General features: G+C 52.2%; 1 protein-coding gene across 1 annotated transcript; it reads left to right on the top strand.

Moving 5' to 3' along the window:
- The first annotated feature begins 6,413 nt into the window (after nucleotides 1-6,413).
- IFNGR2 (interferon gamma receptor 2) lies at nucleotides 6,414-20,949 on the top strand. The gene is given in 8 exon segments (XM_039553938.1): nucleotides 6,414-6,548; nucleotides 11,429-11,555; nucleotides 12,002-12,119; nucleotides 12,121-12,178; nucleotides 14,239-14,387; nucleotides 15,399-15,552; nucleotides 16,280-16,434; nucleotides 19,529-20,949. Coding segments are annotated over 8 exon segments (981 nt in total). The 5' UTR covers nucleotides 6,414-6,472; the 3' UTR covers nucleotides 19,673-20,949.
- Nucleotides 20,950-21,253: the final 304 nt, after the last annotated feature.

Genomic DNA, 21,253 nt, shown 5'->3' with positions numbered 1-21,253 from the left:
CTTTATTTCCCTTTCCTTCAGTGAAGGATTTCTTTCCATCCAGGCTTTTTTTGGGAAAGGTAGAGGGGGTTCCTGGCACACCTGTGTTGGTACCTGAGCTCCATCTGCTGACCGGGTAAGAGCATATAAAAAACCAGAGCCATGAAAAGTGTCTGCAAAAGTGATTCCACTGCATCCCTGCAGCTGAAACACAGCCAGGAAATCCCATACGTGGAAAGCTGAACAGTCTGGAACTCGTGGGCAGGGTGGGGTCGTTCCCAGTGGGAAGGAGGATACATTTACCGTGGCCTTTAGCTTGTGTTGGCACTAAGGCTGTAAAAGTACAAATGGATCCCGTGGCAGCCGCCCCTCTCACAGCCCAGGTTGCCAGCCCCAGCTGGGGCTGGCACATCCCTGCAGCTCTGGGGTGGCTGCTCTCAACTGGAAAAGCTCTTCCTTCCCCTGCCTGCCTCCCTCCCTAGTCTGGACTTGTTTATAAAAGCAGCACTGTTCGCCTCCTCTCACTTCTGCCGAGCTCCTTCACTGAGTCACAGGCAAATTCTTTTCACTCCTTCCCAGCAAAATGCCCTTTTTTGGGGTTGGGGTTTTTTTGCAAGGCCCTTGGTGGCCTCCTAGAAGCTTCTTCACTTTTCTGCTGTGGCCACTTTTCCTCATCCCTCACTTTCTCACAGGGGAGGCTCAGGTTGGAGATTGGAAACAATTTTTCCCTGCCAGAGTGGTGAGGCCTTGGGATGAGCTGCCCAGGGAGTGCTGGAGTCACTGTCTCTGGGAGTGCTCAGGAGGAGTCTGGATGTGGCCCTTGGGGACAGGCTTTGGGGTGCTGCTGGTGCTGCTGGGGTGGCACTGGCAGTGTGAATTTTCTGTTGCCAGCACCAGTGTTCAATCAGAGAAGGTGCCTTCGGGTGTTCCTTAAATTAATCTGTTTTCATCTCCTACACATCCCCCTGAAAACTCCCCCACCAAAAACTGCATCCATGAGGGATCCTCACCCAGAGGAGGCCCCGGAGCTGCTCCAGGGCTGGAGCCCCTCTGGAGCCAGGCTGGGAGAGCTGGGGGTGCTCACCTGGGGAAGAGAAGGCTCCGGGGAGAGCTCAGAGCCCCTTGCAGGGCCTAAAGGGGCGAAAAAAGGAGGGAGAGAGACTTTATATGGGCAGAAAGTGACAGGACCAGGGACAGTGGTCTTGAACTGCAGGAGCACAGGGTTAGATGGGATTTTGGGCAGGAATTGTTCCCTGGGAGGGTGGGCAGGCCCTGGCACAGGGTGCCCAGAGCAGCTGGGGCTGCCCCTGGATCCCTGGCAGTGCCCAAGGCCAGGCTGGACATTGGGGCTTGGAGCAGCCTGGGACAGTGGGAGGTGTCCCTGCCCATGGCAGGGGTGGCACTGGGATTTAAGGCCCCCCCCCCAGCCCAAACCTTCTGGAATTCTGTGGTTCTACCTAAATGTCACTGCTTGACGAACTGATTTTTTTTGGCCACTTTGATCTTTTTGTTACAACTATTTACCACACTCAGTATCATGCCCAGACACCCAAAATTAAGGATTAATTCCAGACATCAAGACAAGCCTTTTCATAGAAAAGCTGATCAGGCAGACAAGTTCATTCCTGGCAGATACGGGGTGTTTATCTCTCCACATAAGTAGATCTCTGTTTACTCTGCTCATAGAAACTGCTCTGATCAGGCACTGCCTGACTGCACTTCCTCTGTCTCCAGCAGACTCGATTTCATCACAGATTTACTGTAAATGAATCACTAAACCAAATTTTTTTTTTACTTTAAGCCTCATGGTGTAGTGCCATGCACACACACAACGGGACCAAAGGCTCTGGAAAGCCTGGCCCAGCTCTGAATTCACCAGCAAACCCTAAATCCTGCACTAGGTCAGAACACAGAACATGCAAACCCAGGGAGGGAGGGGTTGCTTTTTTCCTTCCTGATCTCTTTGTGACCTCTCCTTTTGGCAGGCACAAACTCTGTCACCTGAGCCTCATGAAACCATGGAATCCCAGACTGGTTGGGTTGGGAGAGAGCTTAAAGCCCATCCAGTGCCACTCCTGCCATGGCAGGGACACCTCCCACTGTCCCAGGCTGCTCCAAGCCCCAATGTCCAGCCTGGCCTTGGGCACTGCCAGGGATCCAGGGGCAGCCCCAGCTGCTCTGGGCACCCTGTGCCAGGGCCTGCCCACCCTCCCATGGAACAATTCCTGCCCAATCTCCCATCCAGCCCTGCCCTCTGGCACTGGGAAGCCATCCCCTGGCTCCTGGCCCTGAGTCCCATTTGCTGCTGTGCTGGGAGTGGGGAGAAGAACCTGCAGAGAATCCAGAGGGGCCCAGGCCCTGCTGGGGCACCTCTGTATTAGCTGCTAGAAAAACACAACTATTTCCCATTTTTTTGCTGGATATCAATGCTGACTGACACTCCTGTGTCTGCAAACTCTTCCCTGTGCTGCCACGTGGAAATGCCAAGTGTGGCAGCTCCAGCTTCCCAGTTAAAACTCAAACTTCTTCCCTGGGGTGACATAACTTCCTTAACCCTCTGTACCTGTACCTTTAGCTGTGACACCTTCCAGGGCCTAAAGGGGCTCCAGGAGAGCTGGAGAGGAACGAGGCATGGGGGGACAGGACACAGGGAATGGCTTCCCACTGCCAGAGGGCAAGATAGGACAGGAAATTGGGACCAAAATGTCTTTCTGAATTGGAGATGCCTCTTTACACATCTAAATAATTTTCCATCTACCTCCAAGAGGCCCCAGATGGCCCATGAGGGTCCAGATCATCCCAGCGCATCAGCAGAGCCACCACAGCAACGTTTGCAGCGGGAGGGTTTGCAGCTGACCAGACCAATATGGGTTTTCTGGGAGAATTTTTTTCCTTTTCGTGTCAGGCCCACATCAAACAACTCAATTCTGTTTCTCTTCCAGGAAGAAGATGGAAAATCCAAGCAGCAAACACCAGGAGTGGCAAGGAATGAGGTAAGAGTTTGAAGAGCTCTTGGTACAGTGAGTCTGGAATTTGTTCAAGGATTTCTGAAGTGCGATGTGAACAGAACAGGGGATCCTTCCTGCTCTTCTTCATTGTTTCAGTTTCCTGACTGAGCTGCCTGTGGTTTTTTACATGAAAAGAGGGACAATTGAGGAACACAAGGCAGGGGGCTGATTTCTCTCCCAGACCGCTGTGGTCCTAGAATTGTTCACATCCCGATCACAGCCTGGTGTGGAACTGGCCCTGGGTCTGGCAATGGATTCATTTCCCCTCTGTGTTATTTTTGGACACCTTCCTTATCTTTTTGTAGCTTCCATTTTTTTTCCCCCAAGATTCTGTGCCAGAAATTTGGCTGCAGGAAAATCGTGGGATCATTTGTCCCTCACTGTCTGATTTGACATCGACTTTGCTTCCTTCTCCCTAAGCTCAAAGATGAGAAAGCCAATACACAGAACTATCCCTGACCTCCTGTAGGTTCTGCAGATTTCCTGGGTTATTGATATTATTTTCTTTTTGTTTGGATATTGCATTAGCTTCAGCTCTCTCTTCCCTCTGTCCTCATTAAATCACTTTACCCTCCATTCTCCCCACTCTTCTTAAGCTCCCACTTTCAAGAAATCATCCCTCATCCACTGATGGTGAAAACCACATCTTCCATTAACTTTTTCTCACTGTGACCTCCCTCCTACCAGACAGGACTCCAGGAGAATAATTTCTTGGGCTTTGACTTATTAGGAAGCTCCAGATAAGACAGAGCTGGGGCCAAAGCTCTGTCTGGGGCAAAACCAAAACCCTGCCCAAGTTTCCCCTCTGGTCTGGCAAAGGGCAAACAGACATGATGAGTTCTGGGATTTCGGTAACAAAGCATGTCCTTTAGCAGAAGGGAGGAGGGAAGCCCCACTGCTTAAGTCATAAATCGAGTTTTTTTAATTTTAAGTTCCTCTACGTTTCCTTTGTCAATCAAAATCTCATTAATTAAGGTGCCCCTCAAATTAAAGTGCCCTCTGACCGCTCTGGTTTAATGTTCCTACTCAGCAAAGGCAGTGGTGTCACAGCCTGCCTTGGCCGCCTGTCCCTGACCGCTGGAATTCCTCGCCTGCCCTCAGCCGGGTGATTAAAGGATCTCTGTCAGCACAGGCCCGGCTCCAGAGAAATCCCGCAGGTTTCAGCAGAGCCTTGGGAGAGGTGTCACCCTTCCCAGCAGGGTTCGAGGTCTGGCAGGTTGGGTGCAGACAGGCTCAGGCTACAACTGCCTGACTCATCCCCCTCCACCCCATTTAATGCTGACAATCAATCAACCAACCAACCCGCCGGCTTGTCAGTGTTTCCTGCTTCTCCCCTTTATTTATTTATTTATTTATGCCCTTGCTGGCGTTCATCCTTCGTGTCAGCGTTAAACGCTGTGCCCGAGGTTCTCACCTGCCTCGTTGCTGCCCCGCCCTGCAAAGGCAGGAGCTGAGTCCTGGGAGCCCGGGCCAGGAGAGAGGCAGAGATCTCTGCCTCGATCGAGGAAGAGCTGAACTGCAGCGAAATCCAATGATTCATTCATTCGGGAATCAGCACTGCCCAGCCCTTACCGACTGACCTTGGGCTCTTGCTGTACCTGCTGCTTTTCTTTGGTCAGAAATCCCATGGTAGCCGTGCTGGCTCTGCTCAGGGACCCCTCAGGCGGCCAAGCATCATCTGAATTCATTAAAGATGTTTTAAGTACTGTAACCTTGCTCGGTTTGCTCTGTTGGCAGTCCTGCCAGCCACAGACCTGCTGACATCATCATCTCATCCTCATCATCGCACCAGATTTCCTTTCTGACGTGTTTAAGAGACAGTATTTCAACTGTGTTTGGGAGTCACACAAAATACCCCTCTGCTTTATCCACTTTTAACCAAAGCAGTGTCGAGGCTCTTAAACCACCAGATCCCTGCCAGTGAATGATTTAGACACAATCACATCGTTATATCGCTTTCCAGTCTTTGGAAGGACTCAGCCCTGGTCACATTGGCGTCAGGTGCAGGTGTGGGTTACTGTCACCATGGTCTGCAGGTTTGGGTTACTGTCACTACAGGCTGCAGGTTTGGGTTACTGTCACCACGGGCTGCAGGTGTGGGTTACTGTCACCATAGTCTGCAGGTTTGGGTTACTGTCACCATGGGCTGCAGGTGAGGGTTACTGTCACTACAGGCTGCAGGTGTGGGTTACTGTCACCACGGGCTGCAGGTTTGGGTTACTGTCACTACAGGCTGCAGGTGTGGGTTACTGTCACTACACGCTGCAGGTGAGGGTTACTGTCACTACAGGCTGCAGGTTTGGGTTACTGTCACTACAGGCTGCAGGTGAGGGTTACTGTCACCACGGGCTGCAGGTGAGGGTTACTGTCACTACACGCTGCAGGTGAGGGTTACTGTCACCATGGGCTGCAGGTGTGGGTTACTGTCACCATGGGCTGCAGGTGTGGGTTACTGTCACCATGGGCTGCAGGTGAGGGTTACTGTCACCACGGGCTGCAGGTGAGGGTTACTGTCACCATGGGCTGCAGGTGTGGGTTACTGTCACTACACGCTGCAGGTGTGGGTTACTGTCACTACAGGCTGCAGGTGTGGGTTACTGTCACCATGGGCTGCAGGTGTGGGTTACTGTCACTACAGGCTGCAGGTGAGGGTTACTGTCACCATGGGCTGCTGCCGCGCCTGGTGCAGCTGGAGAAACGCAGGAGCTCCAACCACTTCATGGCGAGATGTCCTCACATCAACCACAGGGACAGGGACAAGGACAGGAATAGGGATAAGGGCTGGGGCGGGGACTGGGCTGGGAAGCGGGGACAGAAAGGGAGAGAGGCAGGAGCAGGAGCCGGGGCTGGAGAAGAGGAAGGGGCCGGGACAGGTACCCGGACAGGACAGGGGAAGGACCAGGGGCGGGAGAGGGAGCAGAAGCGGCCGAGGCCGGGACAGCGACAAGGACAGAGGCAGGAGAAAGGGCAGGACAGGGCTCAGGACACCCCGCGGCACCGCGGCACACGCCATCCCGACGCGGGGCACGACTCACGCCGCAGCCGCCGGAACCTCCGGCCGGGCCCAGCCCCTCGGGGGTGGTGCGGGGCGGAGCGGGGCGGTGCGGAGCGGAGCGGAGCGGTGCGGTGCGGGGCGGTGCGGGGCGGAGCGGGGCGGAGCGGAGCGGGGCGGGGCGGTGCGGGGCGGAGCGGTGCGGTGCGGGGCGGAGCGGAGCGGGGCGGTGCGGGGCGGAGCGGAGCGGGGCGGGGCGGTGCGGGGCGGAGCGGTGCGGTGCGGGGCGGAGCGGAGCGGGGCGGAGTGGGGCGGGGCGGAGCGGGGTGGTGCGGGGCGGAGCGGAGCGGGGCGGGGCGGAGCGGGGCGGGGCGGTGGGGGGCGGAGCGGGGCGGAGCGGGGCGGGGCCGGGAGCGTGCGGGCCCAGCGCAGCCCGGCCGGGGGAGCCGCGGCCGCTGCGGGCCCGAGCGGGGCCGGCGCTGCCTCTCGGGCCATGCGGGGCCGGGCGCCGCTCCGCTCGCTCCTGCTGCTGCTGTTCCTGCTGGGCTCGGCGCGGGCCGCGGCCGCAGGTGGGTGCGGGGCTCGGGGGCGGATGCCGGCTTGGGGGCGATGCGGGGTCCGAGGGTTGCGGGGCCCGGGTGGCTGCGGGCTCGGAGTATTTGCGGGTTTGGTGCGTGCGGGGTTTGTGTGGCCGCGCGGTGCCCGGGGCCGGTGGCTCCTGCGCCTTCACCCCCGGGTTTCCGGGCTCCGAGGCGGCCGCAGCCCCTGGGGCCGGGCCGGGGATGGGTCGGGTCTGTCCCGGGTCTGTCCTGCCCAGCCCGGGGATGCTGCTCCCAAAACCCCGCTGTGGGCTGGGCTGGCCCGGCTGCGGCTGGAAGCCGGGTCAGGCTGCAGGGGGACCCACCCGGTGTTCGTGGTGTGGCTGAGGTTTGTGAGGTGGCACCGGTTCATTCATTAAAGGCCGTCTAAATGTGTGGATGGACGCAAGTCTGGATTTAGGCTTGGTGGAAATGCTTTGCCGTAGCGGGGAGGTTTGCTCTGCAGGCTGAGTCTGTGCTAGGGCTCAGTGACCTTCAGGTGTGCCCCAGGGGAGCCCCTCTGCTCTGGAGCCAGGCTGGCAGAGCTGGGGGTGCTCACCTGGAGAGGAGAAGCTCCAGGGAGAGCTCAGAGCCCCTTGCAGGGCCTAAAGGGGCTCCAGGAGAGCTGCAGAGGGACTGGGGACAAGGGCTGGAGGGACAGGAGCCAGGGAATGGCTTCCCAGTGCCAGAGGGCAGGGCTGGATGGGAGATTGGGCAGGAATTGTTCCCTGGGAGGGTGGGCAGGCCCCGGCACAGGGTGCCCAGAGCAGCTGGGGCTGCCCCTGGATCCCTGGCAGTGCCCAAGGCCAGGCTGGACATTGGGGCTTGGAGCAGCCTGGCACAGTGGGAGGTGTCCCTGCCCATGGCAGGGGTGGCACTGGATGGGCTGTAAGGTCCCTCGCAACCCAAACCATTCCGTGATTGAATGAGGTGTGCACAGAACGTGGTGCTCACTCAAGCACTTGGGTTCTCCGTGAGTTCAGCATGTCCCATGTCCCGGTGGTGGCCAAGGTTTGGCTGGCCAGCCTGGCACTGGTGAGCCCTGTGGGGCTCTCTGGCTGTTCCAGACCTGCTTGACGGGACTGAGGCAAACCAGGGCAGGGCCTCCTGCAGTCAGCATTGCCCAGTTTCATCCTATCCGCAGCCATGGGACTTCCCAGGGAACTCTTGGAAAAACAGAATCCCAGAATGGTTTGGGAGGGACCTTATAGCTCCTCTCATTCCACCCCCTGCCATGGACAGGAACCTTCCACTATCCCAGGTTACAAGATGAGAAGCTACTTTGGTGCACTAGAGCAGAAAAGGCCACACCAAATTGCCCAAACCACAGATTTCTTTTTTGCCCATGTAGCAGAATGGTTGTTTGGGGCTGATACAGGGGAAGGGATCGGGAATCCCTGAGGAGCAGCAGGAGCTGGGACACCGGTAGGTCACCCAAGCCGAGCTGCTTTCACTGGCTGTGACTTGTGGCTTCACACTCTGTTGTGTGAAAGCTCTGACTTGCGGTATGAAATGTCAGGAAGTCTCTGCAGCAGGAAAAAACAATCTGAGCCTTCTTAGGCTGCTGCTCTGAAAGAAACAGAGAAACAGTGAAAACCCCTTCCAGGCAGAAAGGAAGGATGGGACCTCTCTGCCTTCCCTGCCTGAGGGAGTTTGGGTTTCCGAGGATGCTTGGATCTGTGGGCGCTCTGTTAGGAGTGTTCATTTGGTTGTTTTGGGTCATGCAAACTGGAGATCGGTAGGAAGTTGAGTGTGAGATTTCAGCAGTTGCAGTTACTGCCGTGTGAGGGAGGGATCTGACAGAAATTCAGATTTCCCTTGGTGTGTTGTGAAAGCAGCTCCTCAGCCTCGTGGCACCCTCGTGTTCAGCTGCAGAGACAGAGGGCTGATAAGCCCTGCAGTGTCTTTGATAAGATCTGCAGTGTTTTGATGCTGGCAGGGTAAATGATGCATTTCTGAATGCAAAATAATTAGTGTGCAGTCATGGGATCCCAGACTGGGCTGGGTTGGAAGGGACCTCAAAGCCCATCCAGTGCCACCCCTGCCATGGGCAGGGACACCTCCCACTGTGCCAGGCTGCTCCCAGCCCCAGTGTCCAGCCTGGCCTTGGGCACTGCCAGGGATCCAGGGGCAGCCCCAGCTGCTCTGGGCACCCTGTGCCAGGGCCTGCCCACCCTCATAAGGAGGAATTCCTTCCCTACATCTCATCTCATCTCACCTCACCCTGTGTTTCATTGCTGTTTTCTTTATTTATTTTTATTTTTATATTTATTCTGTTTTATTTATTTTTAAGTGTGATGGGATTTGCTGCCTCTGCTGGTTTGTTCTGAGAGGTTCCTGGGATTCTGTAGAATGAGTGTGTGTCAGATGTCTGAGGGCACAGATGGTGTGAGATACCTCACCACGTGCCAGACCAGCACTGAGAGTGCAAGACAGAATCCGTGTGACTGCAAAGTGAAAACTTCTCATGAATGAAGAGAAGGCTCCTTAGGGGCCTTCAAAATACCTGCGAGATGAATGGTTTAGGAAGCTGTAAGGAATCTCCAGCAGATTTGCAAAGCTGAATGAGCCGCTTGTGGCCTAAGGCAATGTGTTTGTTCTGAGAGCACTGCTCAAGAGCTGAGGCTAAGAAATTATTAACAGGCGTAATTAAACCTCTGAGAGAAACACAGACTGGCTTGGGTTGGGAAGGATGCTTAAGGTCACCCTGTTCCACCCCGTGCCGTGGGCAGGGACACCTTCCACTGTCCCAGGGAGCTCCAACCTGGCCTTGGATACTTCCAGGAATGAGGCAGCCGCAGCTTTTCTTGGAAAGCTCGAACTCAACTCATTATTTGGTGTTTTGGACTTAAGGTTTAATGCAGCTTGATGTAGAAATCAAAAACCCCAAACTTTTTAATATGACCCTAAATTCCCAGGGAAACCTGGGCCAGAATTTGACTCAAGTGCTTGATATTCTGATCTCATCAATGTAAAAATTAACAAACTGTGTCTTAGGAGACTCTGTTCTTCAGAACAAAAAATGAACTGATGTGATATGGGATATCTTGTCGTGGTTGTCTTTGTCAGGCCAGGCGGGATGGGGCTTGGTCCCTGGAAGGTGTCCCTGCCCATGGCAGGGGTGGCACTGGGTGATCTGAGAGTCTTTTCCAACCCATTGATTCTGTGATTCTCATGGTGTGAGGGAATCACTCCACAAAAGCACATCAAGTGCAGAAGGAAAACCTTCCTCCTTCTTGGCACAGGCCCCAGTGAAGCTGCTGCCCATCAGGGCAGATCCCTGGAGGTTCCAGGATGTGTCTGGAGAGAGCCCTGAGCAGAAAGGGCTGCTGGAGCTGGCCCTGCTTGGAGCCTTGGCCTTGTCCTCCAGAGCTTTTGGTTCTCCTGCTGTTCCTCCCTGTCTCCAGCTCCCCTCTCCTCCAGTTCCTCCCTCCCTTCTCCTCAGCCATTCTTCCTCTCCACTGCCCCCATTTCCCTCCTGGCCTTTGCCTGTGGCTTGGCTTCCTCCCTCCCTCCATGTCGTGGGTGAGTCTGTCCCTTTCTGGCCACGTTCCAGCCCCAGCAGCTTCCTCCTCCTTCTGCCTGGGCTCTCAGGGCTGTGGTTTTTCTGTTATTCAGAGACAACTCTTCCCTCTTGGTTTGCACCGTCACCTCCTTCCCGGGAGCTCGAGGCCGATTGTGGCCCCTGTGCCCAGCCCGGGGCTCCTGGAGTGACTCCGTTTGGGGGCCATCCCCACACACAGAGCTTCTGCCCTTTCCTGCCTCGTGAAATCGCTTCCAAAGTTGGCAGAACGTGAGGTTTGGGAGGGGATGTGGCACTACGTGGTCCTGAAGGGTTTTTTCCAGCTGGCTCCTGGAAAGTTTCACCAGAGTGACCTCAGCATTCTCAGTTAGCAGGAGGCAGGTGGGTGGGAGAAGTGCTCTGGGTTGTGCACAGAGGCAAATGTGAGGTGCAGAGGATTGCAACAGATAAGCTGCTGTAATCACCAGTCGTAAGAGAAGGGTCTGGAAAACTTGTCCTGTGAGGAGCAGTCTGGAGCAAAGGAGGCTTGGGGGGGACCTCACTGCTCCCCACACGTCCCTGCCAGGAGGGGCAGTGAGGGGGGGTCGGGCTCTGCTGCCGTGTGCCAGGGGAAAGGAGGAGAGGAAATGGCCTCAAATGGCACCAGGAGAGGCTCAGGGTGGAGATTGGAAACAATTTTTCCCTGCCAGAGTGGTGAGGCCTTGGGATGAGCTGCCCAGGGAGTGCTGGAGTCACTGTCTCTGGGAGTGCTCAGGAGGAGTCTGGATGTGGCCCTTGGGGACAGGCTTTGGGGTGCTGCTGGTGCTGCTGGGGTGGCACTGGGTGATCCTGAAGGGCTCTCCCAGCCCTGGTGATTCTGGAATTCTGGGACCTTCATTTATGGCTTCATGGTTGGTTGGGTGGGGTTTATGGTTTTTTGGTGGACTTGGTACTTGGAGCTTTATGTTCCCTATGGAATGAATCGAAACATGAAGTTGGAATTCATGGATACAGAGAATTCCACACTGGTTGGGGTTGGGAGGGACCTCAAAGCCCACCCAGTGCCACCCCTGCCATGGCAGGGACACCTCCCACTGTCCCAGGCTGCTCCAAGCCCCAATGTCCAGCCTGGCCTTGGGCACTGCCAGGGATCCAGGGGCAGCCACAGCTGCTCTGGGCAATTTTTCCCAGGCCCTCACTGCTTGAATGTGCCAGAGCTCCTGGAAACAGGAGGAGGAGGAGGAGGGGAATGGTTTTACCTGCAAAGCAGTGAAAATGTAATGTATGGTGATGGAATTTGGAGACTGAAATTTGGTTACTGTGCACTTGAATGTTTCAATAATTATTTTTATTCCTCTTCTTCCTTTAGAACCCTCTCCCCATTTACCAGCACCAAAAGATGTGGAGGTTTATTCCTACAACTTCCAGAGTTTGTTGAGGTGGTCTCCTGTTCCAGTGGAGAATAGCTCGGTGTTATACACAGCCCATTACAGAACGTGAGTAAACAGCTCTAAAACCAACTCATTTTGTTCTAATCCAGGATAACAACTGGTTTTAAAAACCCCAGACCCCTGAAAATGAATAAGCACAGAATGAAAGAACGTTTTTTATCACAGATGTTTTTATGCATCTCCAAGAGCAGCTCCTGGTGATTAACATCCCTTAGCCTGTGATGTGTCCTCTGAGCTGAGGAGAGATTGAAGCCCTGAGCACACCCAGAAATGTTGCACAGTTCTCTGAATAATTTTAGCCTTTCCTGATTCTCTCTGGCCAATTTAAATTTCCCCAGATCCCGAGGGGATGGAGGAGCTGGGAGGGCTCTGGGGTTAAACCCGTGTGAAGCCACAGTTTTGTAACACGTGCTTATCTTACCAAAACTGAGTGGGAGGGGGGTGTTCCAGGTTTATTTAACTGGTTTATTTGTGTTTGTTCTGCTCTGCAGAGGGTTCTATGAGGAGTGGAGTGAGATGGGCTGTACCCAGACCCCCCAGACCCAGTGCGAGTTCCCCCCGCAGATCCGGAGGCGGCGCTGGACGATCCTGCTGCGCGTGAGGGCCGAGCTTGGGCCCCCTCACCTCGGCCTGGGTGCACACACCTCCCTTTGTGGCAGAGAGGAACAGTGGGTGCTCTTTGGGATGTCAGCCTCTCTCAGAGGGGATTTCTTTGGGAAAAAACCTGTTGCCTGTGTAGGCTTCCTTGGCTCTGTTGTGTGGAGCCCCAGTGAGAGGATTGAGGTGTTCTGTCCACAAAGGCTCCAAGGCCTCCCCAGGGTTTGGTTCTGCTCTGCTCTCTCAGGTGTCACCAGGGAAACCCCTGAGCCTCCTGGGGTGCTTGAGCCTTCAAAGAGCTACAATGTTCTTTTGCTGGAGGGTTTTCCATGCTCTCGTTTCCCCACTTAGCTCTGCCCACACACACACACAAGCCCTTGGGTTTGTGGCAGTCTGAGGCAAAACCTGCTCTTTCTGCTGGACAGCTCCCTTTTCTGATAAGGATAAATTGCCCTGAGAAATATAAATTGTCCTGGTAAATATAAATGGTTCAGATAAGTATAAATTGTCTACACTACAATGTAGAAGTGTCAAGGCCACACTTTAAATCACAGAATGGTTTGGGTTGGGAGGGACCTTAAAGCTCATCCAGTGCCACCCCTGCCATGGGCAGGGACACCTCCCACTGTGCCAGGCTGCTCCAAGCCCCAGTGTCCAGCCTGGCCTTGGGCACTGCCAGGGATGGGGAGTCCACAACCCCTCTGCTGTGAACAAGTGTGGTGGTGTTGTTCTAAGATCTGCTCTTTGCCTTGCTATGCTTGGTTTTATGATTAGAAAAAAGTCAATGTTCAGGTTAAAAAGTACCTTTGAAATGGGAACTAAGCAGAGGAAGGGATTTGTGGACTCTTCAGTTTGTGATCTCCCAGACCTACTGAGGGGCAGTGATGGTCCAGGCTCCAGAGTCTGATACTTCCCTGGTTCTAAATCCTGGATTTTCTCTGGCAGCAGAGTGAGGAAATGCCTGAATCCTGCACCGAACACTGGTGTGTCCACAGCCTGTGGTGCACGATTGGGAGTGAGATCCTCTGGGGGATGGGACAGCACCGAGCTGATGGAAATGTGGGACAAAGCAGAGGCTTGGGGTAGGAGAGAAGGAACATTCCGGGGTAATTATTGTGTCACTCCCGTGGAAATCAGTTCCCAAATACCAATCCATGGGCTCCTCCTTTGGTGTTTGGATCAGAGTCACTGGATTTGAGGCATGATGAGGAAGAATTGGTGCACGCAATGAGTTATTTTTGCTGTTAATGAGCACTTCTGGCAGTGCCCTATTGGTATTTTTCATGATTTACACCTTGGAGCACTTCACAAAAGGAGGTCAGCATGTTTATCATAAGGGACACGTGGAGACATCAAAGCAAGGAGGGGAGAACTCATTATTCCTCTTCCGATCTAGGGATCAAACAGTGGGGTTTTAGGGAGCATGTGTGGCAGGCTGATCAAAGGAAAAGAAAAGATAACAATTTTATGGCCAGTAACTGCAGATGAACTCAGACACTTCTGAGCATTAACTGTTGGTTAATATTGACTGAATTTCCAGGGAAAGATAAGCAAGTATTGCAAGCGCATTAAGGAGAAGGGGAAATGTTTTCCCTTTCTTGAGCAAAAGCTGTCGATGTTTGGGGTGTGTGCTGAGAGTGTCCAGGGCAGGGAAGGGAGCTGGGAAGGGGCTGGAGCCCCAGGAGCGGCTGAGGGAGCTGGGAAAGGGGCTCAGGCTGGAGCAAAGGAGGCTCAGGGGGGACCTTGTGGCTCTGCACAAGTCCCTGACAGGAGGGGGCAGCCGGGGGGTCGGGCTCTGCTGCCAGGGAACAGGGACAGGAGGAGAGGGAACGGCCTCAGGCTGGGCCAGGGGAGGCTCAGGGTGGACAGCAGCAGGAATTTCCCCATGGAAAGGGAGCTCAGGCCTTGGGAAGAGCTGCCCAGGAAGGTGTGGAGTGCCCATCCCTGGAGGTGTCCCAGGAAGGGCTGGAGGTGGCACTCAGTGCTCTGGGCTGGGGACAAGGTGGGCATGGGGCACAGCTGGGCCTGGCTGGGCTGGGAGGGCTTTTCCAGCCTCAGGGATCCCAGGATGGGTGGAGCTGGAGGCAGTTGTGCACTGCAGCGTTTCCCTGCCCTCTCTGGTTTTTTTCAGCCTCGCTGGGCCCCCCCAAGGTGAACAGTGTGAGTGTCAGCCCTGACTCGCTGTTCGTCAGCGTCAGCCCCCCGTTCACCCCTGAAACCGAGGACATTCTCCACTATCACGTGTCCTACTGGGAGAACACAACAAGTCCTACAGAAGAAGTAAGAATCCTCTCTGATGTGTTCTTTGTGCCTGGGGACTGAGGGATGTGAGTCAGTGCCTCTTGGCAGGACAGCAGCTGGGGGCAGAGAATCTGTGTTTTGGTCCAGTGAGCGTCATCATGGGGAGCTGTGGGAGAAGGGTTCATCTGGCCTTGGCACAAGCACTGCTGCTCTACCAAACTTAGAAACTTCTTTCCTCTGTATGGAAAGGGATTAAATCCCTCTGCAGATCCAGGGAGAGAAGTGGTGCCAAAGGTGACTTTTGATTTCAGAGTTTTTTCAGGCAATTTGGAAAACACTGTAATCTCTCTCCTCTTTTGCTGTGCTGGCAGCTGCAGGAGCAGCTGCTGGGGCGTGATAGGCCTGGTTCCAGGGCAGGGAGAGCAGGAGTTGTTAGGAACATGCTGGGATGAGGTGGTCCTGTTCATCCTGAGGCTCAGAGGTTTTGGGATCATCGTGTGCTCCTGCTGCTGCCTGGGGCCCTGAGGAACTATGCTTGGACAGGCCAGAGATGCAGGGGAGGTATTAAGTCAGACTTAAAAAAAAACGTAAAAAAAAAAAGAGGAAGAAGCTTCCAAATGACGTGAATCTGAAGTCAAACATTTCAAAAACAGAAGCAAAAAAATTTGTTTCTTTAAAACCCCCTTTTGCTTCAAAGTCCTTGGTAAATCGCCTCCACTTCCTTCCTGCCTGCCTTGTACCAACATGTGTTTTTCTCACACACAGCATACCCGTCAGCTGAGAGCCAGGAGAGGTGTCAAACTGGTTTCATTTTCCCCTCCCCTTCCCTGGGTTTTGCTCCCTGCCTGAGCTGCTGCAGAAGCTGCATCAAAACTCCCAGGAAAACTGAAATATTCCACAGCTTCTGTTATTTGGGAAAGCTGGTTGAGGAAAAATAAAATTTGAGCTTCTTGAATGAGCAACTTAAATGGGGGGAGGGATATTTGTGTTGAAAACTGGTCTGGTTTTTACAGTAACACCTTTTTGTGTGCGTGTGTGTCCGTTCAACAGAAGCTAAGTGAAAGCAAGACACTATTCCAGATTGGAAATCTAAAGGAATCAACACTTTATTGCTTCAGCATTCAAGTGCAGTTGGAGATCTACTCGGGTCACTTCTTGGAAGGACAGCAGAGTGCCCCAGAGTGTCACAGAACTGCCCTCAGTGGTATGGAATGGGAATGTTATTTTTGTACCAAGTGGGATGGGATAGGACACGAGTCCTGGATCAGCTGAGCTGGTCCCTTCCACACCCAGCCTGTCAGGAATGCTGAGAGCACCATGGGGAGTTCACACTTGGCATTAGTGGCAAAATAATCAGGAATTTTCAGCCAGGGATGGAGGGTCTGTGTGGTACTCGGCCCCTTCTCTTTTCCTTCATAATCCTGCTGTAAAACAGGATAAAGGAATTTGGGCCCTTCTGGAATCCAAGATGATCTGAGGGCTGGAGCCAGGCTGGGAGAGCTGGGGGTGCTCACCTGGAGCAGAGAAGGATCCAGACAGAGCTCAGAGCCCCTTGCAGGGCCTAAAGGGGCTCCAGGAGAGCTGCAGAGGGACTGGGAACAAGGCATGGAGGGCCAGGAGCCAGGGAATGGCTTCCCAGTGCCAGAGGGCAGGGCTGGATGGGAGATTGGGCAGGAATTGTTCCCTGGGAGGGTGGGCAGGCCCTGGCACAGGGTGCCCAGAGCAGCTGGGGCTGCCCCTGGATCCCTGGCAGTGCCCAAGGCCAGGCTGGACATTGGGGCTGGGAGCAGCCTGGCACAGTGGGAGGTGTCCCTGCCATGGCAGGGCTGGCACTGGGTGGGCTTTAAGGTCCCTTCCTGCCCAAACCAGTCCATGATTCCATAAATATGAACCTGCCATATGTGTTTGGATTTTTTTTCTTTCTTTTCCAGAGGCAACCCGAGCTGGAAAGATCATCCTCCTGTTTGTCATGGGGTTAGTCATTCTAAATCTGGTGGCAACTGGATTGCTGTTTCTGTGGAAACACCACCAAAAAATCAAACATTGGTCTCAGCCACCTCTGCAAATCCCATCACACTTCGAGGAGGTACGTGGGGACCTTGGGGTTTCTCCTGTAAAAGAGAAACTTGGGGGGAAACATCACCCAAAGGAGCTGTTGCTGAGCAGCAATGGAGATAAGCAAGTGATGTCTCAAAACTGTGGCTTTTCTGATTGTAATCTCCCCCTTCTTTCCTCTTTTGCTGAACTGAAGGGTCTTTCCTGTGCCCTGGGACACAAACCTGGCTGTGCTTTCCTGGAAAAACCTGAGCCTGACTGATCCTGTTGCTGTTCCTCTTTCTTTGCTCCTCTCAGGCCTCAAACTGGGCCTCAGTGGGAGCAAAGAGGTTTTGTGGAACAAGGACTGGAGCCAGGTCTGAGCAGGAATCAGATATGGAAAAGTAAACCTGGATTAGTTTTAATTAACAAGCCCTGATTATTGGTTTTGATGCCTCAGGCTGATCTCAGGGGGACATTCCTGGGCATTTCCTCTTTTGTTTCAGCAGGATTCAGATGAAAAACTCATCCCAGGGCATTTTCCTGCTGGTAGCTCGGACATTTCTGTGCTCAACCACGAGGTTTCAGTCCTGCTCTTCTTCCCCTTTCGGTCCTTACACAAGGAGCAGCCCTTAAGCAAAGCTTTGATTTCAAAGTTCTTATTCTGCAAAAGATTCTGGGTTTTTTAAAGCTTTTATTTGTGAGCAGCTCTTGGAGGTGGATTTATTTTGTCTCCCTCTGAGCACTGTGGGAGTCCTGTGGTTTTGGGAGTGGATTTCCAGCTTTTTGTAGCCATGGGGACGAATGAACCCAGAGTAAAGAATTTCCTGTCTTCGTGCTGCCTCAGCTGACATTTCACAGGGGTCACTTGTCAAGTGAAGTGTGTCTCATTTAGGGGAAAAATCCGTGTACATTGTGTTAAAATGGTAAAAAAATCCTTGTGCAGGGTATTGAAAGAATTTTTAAAAATCCTTGTACAGTGTATTAAAGTAGTAAAAAAAACCCCTCCCTGTAAGTATATTAAAATAGTAAAATATCCTTGTACAGTGTATTAAAGTAGTAAAAAAAACCTCTCCCTGTATGTTAAAATAGTAAAATATCCTTGTACAGGGTATTAAAATATTAGAAAAATCTTTGTACAGGGTATTAAAACAGTAAAAAAAAAATCCTTGTAGAGGCTATTAAAATAGTAAAAAAATCCTTGTGCAGGGTATTAAAAAAACAAATAAAAAATCCTTGTGCAGGGTATTAAAATAGTAAAAAAAATCCTTGTGCAGGGTATTGAAAGAGTAAAAAAAAATTGTACAGGGTATCAATAATAATAATAAAAATCCTTGTACAGGGTATTAAAACAATAAGAACCTCCTTGTACAGGGTATTAAAATAGTAAAAAAAATGTGTAGGGTGTTAAAATAATTTTAAAATTCTTGTACAAGGTATTATTATAATAATTAAAAAATAAGTGTGCAGGGTATTAAAAGAGTAAAAAAATCCTTGAAAGTGTATTAAAATAGTAAAATATCCTTGTACAGAGTATTAAAATAGTAAAAAATCTTACAGGGTATTAAAAATAATTTTAAAATCCTTGTACAGGGTATTAAAGTAATAAAAAACTCCTTGTACATGGTGTTGAAATAGTAAAAAAATACTCCTTCTACAGGGTATTAATATAGTAAAAAATTCTTGTATAGTGTGTTAAAATAGTAAAAATAATATCCATGTACAGGGTATTAAAATAGTAAAAAAAATCTGTGCAGGGTATTAAAATAATTAAAAAATAATTGTTCAGGGCATTAAAAGAGTTAAAAAATCTTTGTAAGTGTATTAAAATAATAGAAAAATCCTTGTACAGGTTGCTAGAATAATTTAAACTCTAATTGTACAGGGTACTAAAATAATCTTCAAAAAGTTGTGCCGGGTATTCAAGTAGTAAAACAATCCTTGTACAGGGCTTTAAAATGGTAAACAATTCCTTGTACTTTAAAAAAGAATTGTCCAGGGTATGAAAATAAATAATAAATACATTTTTTTAAAATGATTTGCAGGGTATTAAAGTGGTGCAGCATTTCATGTGCAGGACCTGCAAGCACTGGGCTCATCCTGGAGGCACAGGATGAGTCTGGACCATGAACGTGCAGCCCCAGTGCATCCCCTGCCCAGCAGCGAGCCTGGCCTGGGGCAGGGCTCTGCTCAGGGCCGGAGGGAAAGAAGGGAAGTGGCAGAATGGATCCAAAGTGGATTTCTGGAAGGGAGCAGCCAGGCCGGGGCCTCTGCTGGCAGCCCCCACTGGGGAATGCCCCGTCACCGAGGCAGCCTGGGGGAACTCCGGTGGCTGGGCAGGACAGCCCTGGGCTTCCCTCACCCCAGCAGGCTCTGAGCTCTCAGGCTCTGTTACAGGGAGCAGAAAGGCCAAGCTGAGGTTTGCTCGTGTCTGCAGTTGGCTGAAGTGGATCTGTTTGGGGTTTTGGAAGAATAATCCCGTGGCTCATTAGCCTTGCTGTGAGTGCAGAGAAAGTGGGGCCTTAATTGAAGTTCACCCTGATTTGTCTCACTTTTCTAAAGCTCCTTGCTTTGATTACTGTCTTTTATTTGATTTATTGCCCTTGGCAAGGTGCTGAGTTAATTTTGGAGGGAAGGGGAGCACAGGGGGTGTCGAGGGAAGCCGCAAGTGCCGGGGCAGAATGTCAGGGGGGATTGCTGGTGACAGAGGAAGCTGCAGCTGCCACGTGCCTGGCACTGATCGCACCAGGACCTTGGATCCCATTTGCTCCATCACTCACTTGCTGGGTTCCTGCAGCTGGAGGATCTCCCAGCTTGGAGATCAGGGAGTGGTTTGTTCTTAAAGGAATTTCCTTGAACTGACATGGAAAGATTGGGCAAAATTTATTACAAAAAAAACTCCCAAACACCCAACCAGGAACTGCAGCTGCTTTAACTCACTTGAAGGCATGTTAGAATAATTTATTTCTTTTCCCCCCACAGAAATAATGCATTTTTAACCTTCTCCTTGATTAGTGCAGTTTCAAGGAAGCCCAGGATGGAATATCCAGGGAGCTCCTCCTGCTGTGGATTCTGGGCTGGAGCACCTTGTTGGCTCTGGAATTTCTAACAGGGACTTGATCTGGTGTTTTCTGTTTTTTTTCCAGTTCCTGAGGGACCCTGCCTTGGCTGGCTTGGAGGAGCTGCACAGTCCTGCTGAGGGTGAGCCCCAGGCTGTTGAGGTTGGAGAAGGAGGTGGCCCGGAGAGTGAGGGTCCACCACCCCACCCCCAGGGACAGGGAAGCCACTGAAGGACCAGCCCAGTGAGTGTCACCTGCTCCAGGACTATCCAGAAGCTGCTCCTGTGGTGTGGCTGCTGGCAGGACAATCCTGAATCCCCTGGGATGTGCTCCAGGGGCTTCTGCCGAGCTCCCCCCGCTCCTCACTCTGCCAAAGGCACTGGGAAGAGGGAACGTGGAAGGGAAAGGAAAGGAACACTAAACTGCCTGAAGACAGGTGGATAAAAGGGGTGAATTCCCACCCCAGGCTGGAAGTTTGGAGGAATAACAGCACTTTATTGATTAGGATAACCTGGGATTTTTCAGGGAGTGAAGAGTTGGAATGTGAATTCCACTTCTACTGGTTTTGTTTTTGTTGGCAACAATACTCCATTATACCCACCCCAGTCTGCTCTCCTGAATCATTTTAAGTGCAGGACAAACTAAAATTTGTGAGTACTCTCCTCAGGATGAACCTGTGCCAAGAACCGCTCCCAGAGAGGCCTGCTTGTCTCTGCCTCCTCCCACCCACCCTCCTGGAAGCATTAATCTGCTCCTGGAGCCAGGCCAGGGCCCTGCACACCACAAAGGACCTGTAATTAATTCTGCTCTGAGGTTTTACAGTGTGTATCAGTCACTGTCAGACACTAAAACTTCTTGTGGACCACCACCAGAAGAAAAGTTGCCTGAGAGTTCTGGTTTTAGTGCCTTAAAGTAGAAGAGCCCAAGTTAAACACATCAGCCCCTGTGGGGTCTGCAGAGTGTCCAATAAAGCATAAAGAACAAGTGAACCTCTTCTTCACTAAAAAGATGGGGTTGTTTGATTTTTTTTTTCTGGGTTTGATATGAATTGTTTAAAAAAACCAACACGGAATGGTTTTTTTCTTTGGAAGTGCCTGGTTGGGAGTGCCCTGGCAGAGCTGAGCTCTGTCTCAGCCTTTCCAGGAACCCCCAGGCCAGCAGCTGCCAACAGCTTCATCAGGTGCTTCCTTGTAGACTGGATCTAATCCCTTGGGATTAAACAAGCTGCTGACACAGGGAGCTTCAGGAAGCCTGACTCATGTGGGAACTGTCACGTCAGCACCAGCTCTGCTTTCATCACCCACACTCTGAGGCTGGGCTGTGAGCAAAGGGGGACCCACAGCTCACAGAAGGGACAACCTTATGCACACAGAGGACAGAAATAAGGTTAAAACACCTCCTGGAATATCTGTATGTATTCCTGAATAACCCCTACTCTGCACTCGTGTCAGGGCTTGTGTTGTTAAATACTTTTAAACAAACAATTAAAAAGCATTTACTGGGAGTAACTGCAGGGTTGTTGTCACTGAGCCCTCCCTGTCCCCTTGGCTTGTGCTGGAGCTGCCAGAGGCGTAAAAGTGCCCTCTGGCACTGGGAAGCCATTCCCTGGGTCCTGTCCCCCCAACCCTTGTCCCCAGTCCCTCTGCAGCTCTCCTGGAGCCCCTTTAGGCCCTGCAAGGAGAAGCTGGAGAAGCTCCCTGGAGCTTCTCCTCTCTAGGTGAGCACCCCCAGCTCTGCCAGCCTGGCTTGTGTGTTCAAGTTCCAAGTGCAGGTACAAGATCCTGGCACTGGGATTAGTTACAGGGATTAGTT

This window comes from Corvus cornix, chromosome 1 (assembly GCF_000738735.6).
Source record: "Corvus cornix cornix isolate S_Up_H32 chromosome 1, ASM73873v5, whole genome shotgun sequence".
In the NCBI taxonomy this organism is placed as follows: Eukaryota; Metazoa; Chordata; class Aves; order Passeriformes; family Corvidae; genus Corvus; species Corvus cornix.
The sequence above is the reverse complement of the archived record's forward strand: the minus strand, read 5'-3'. Positions and strand labels throughout refer to the sequence as shown.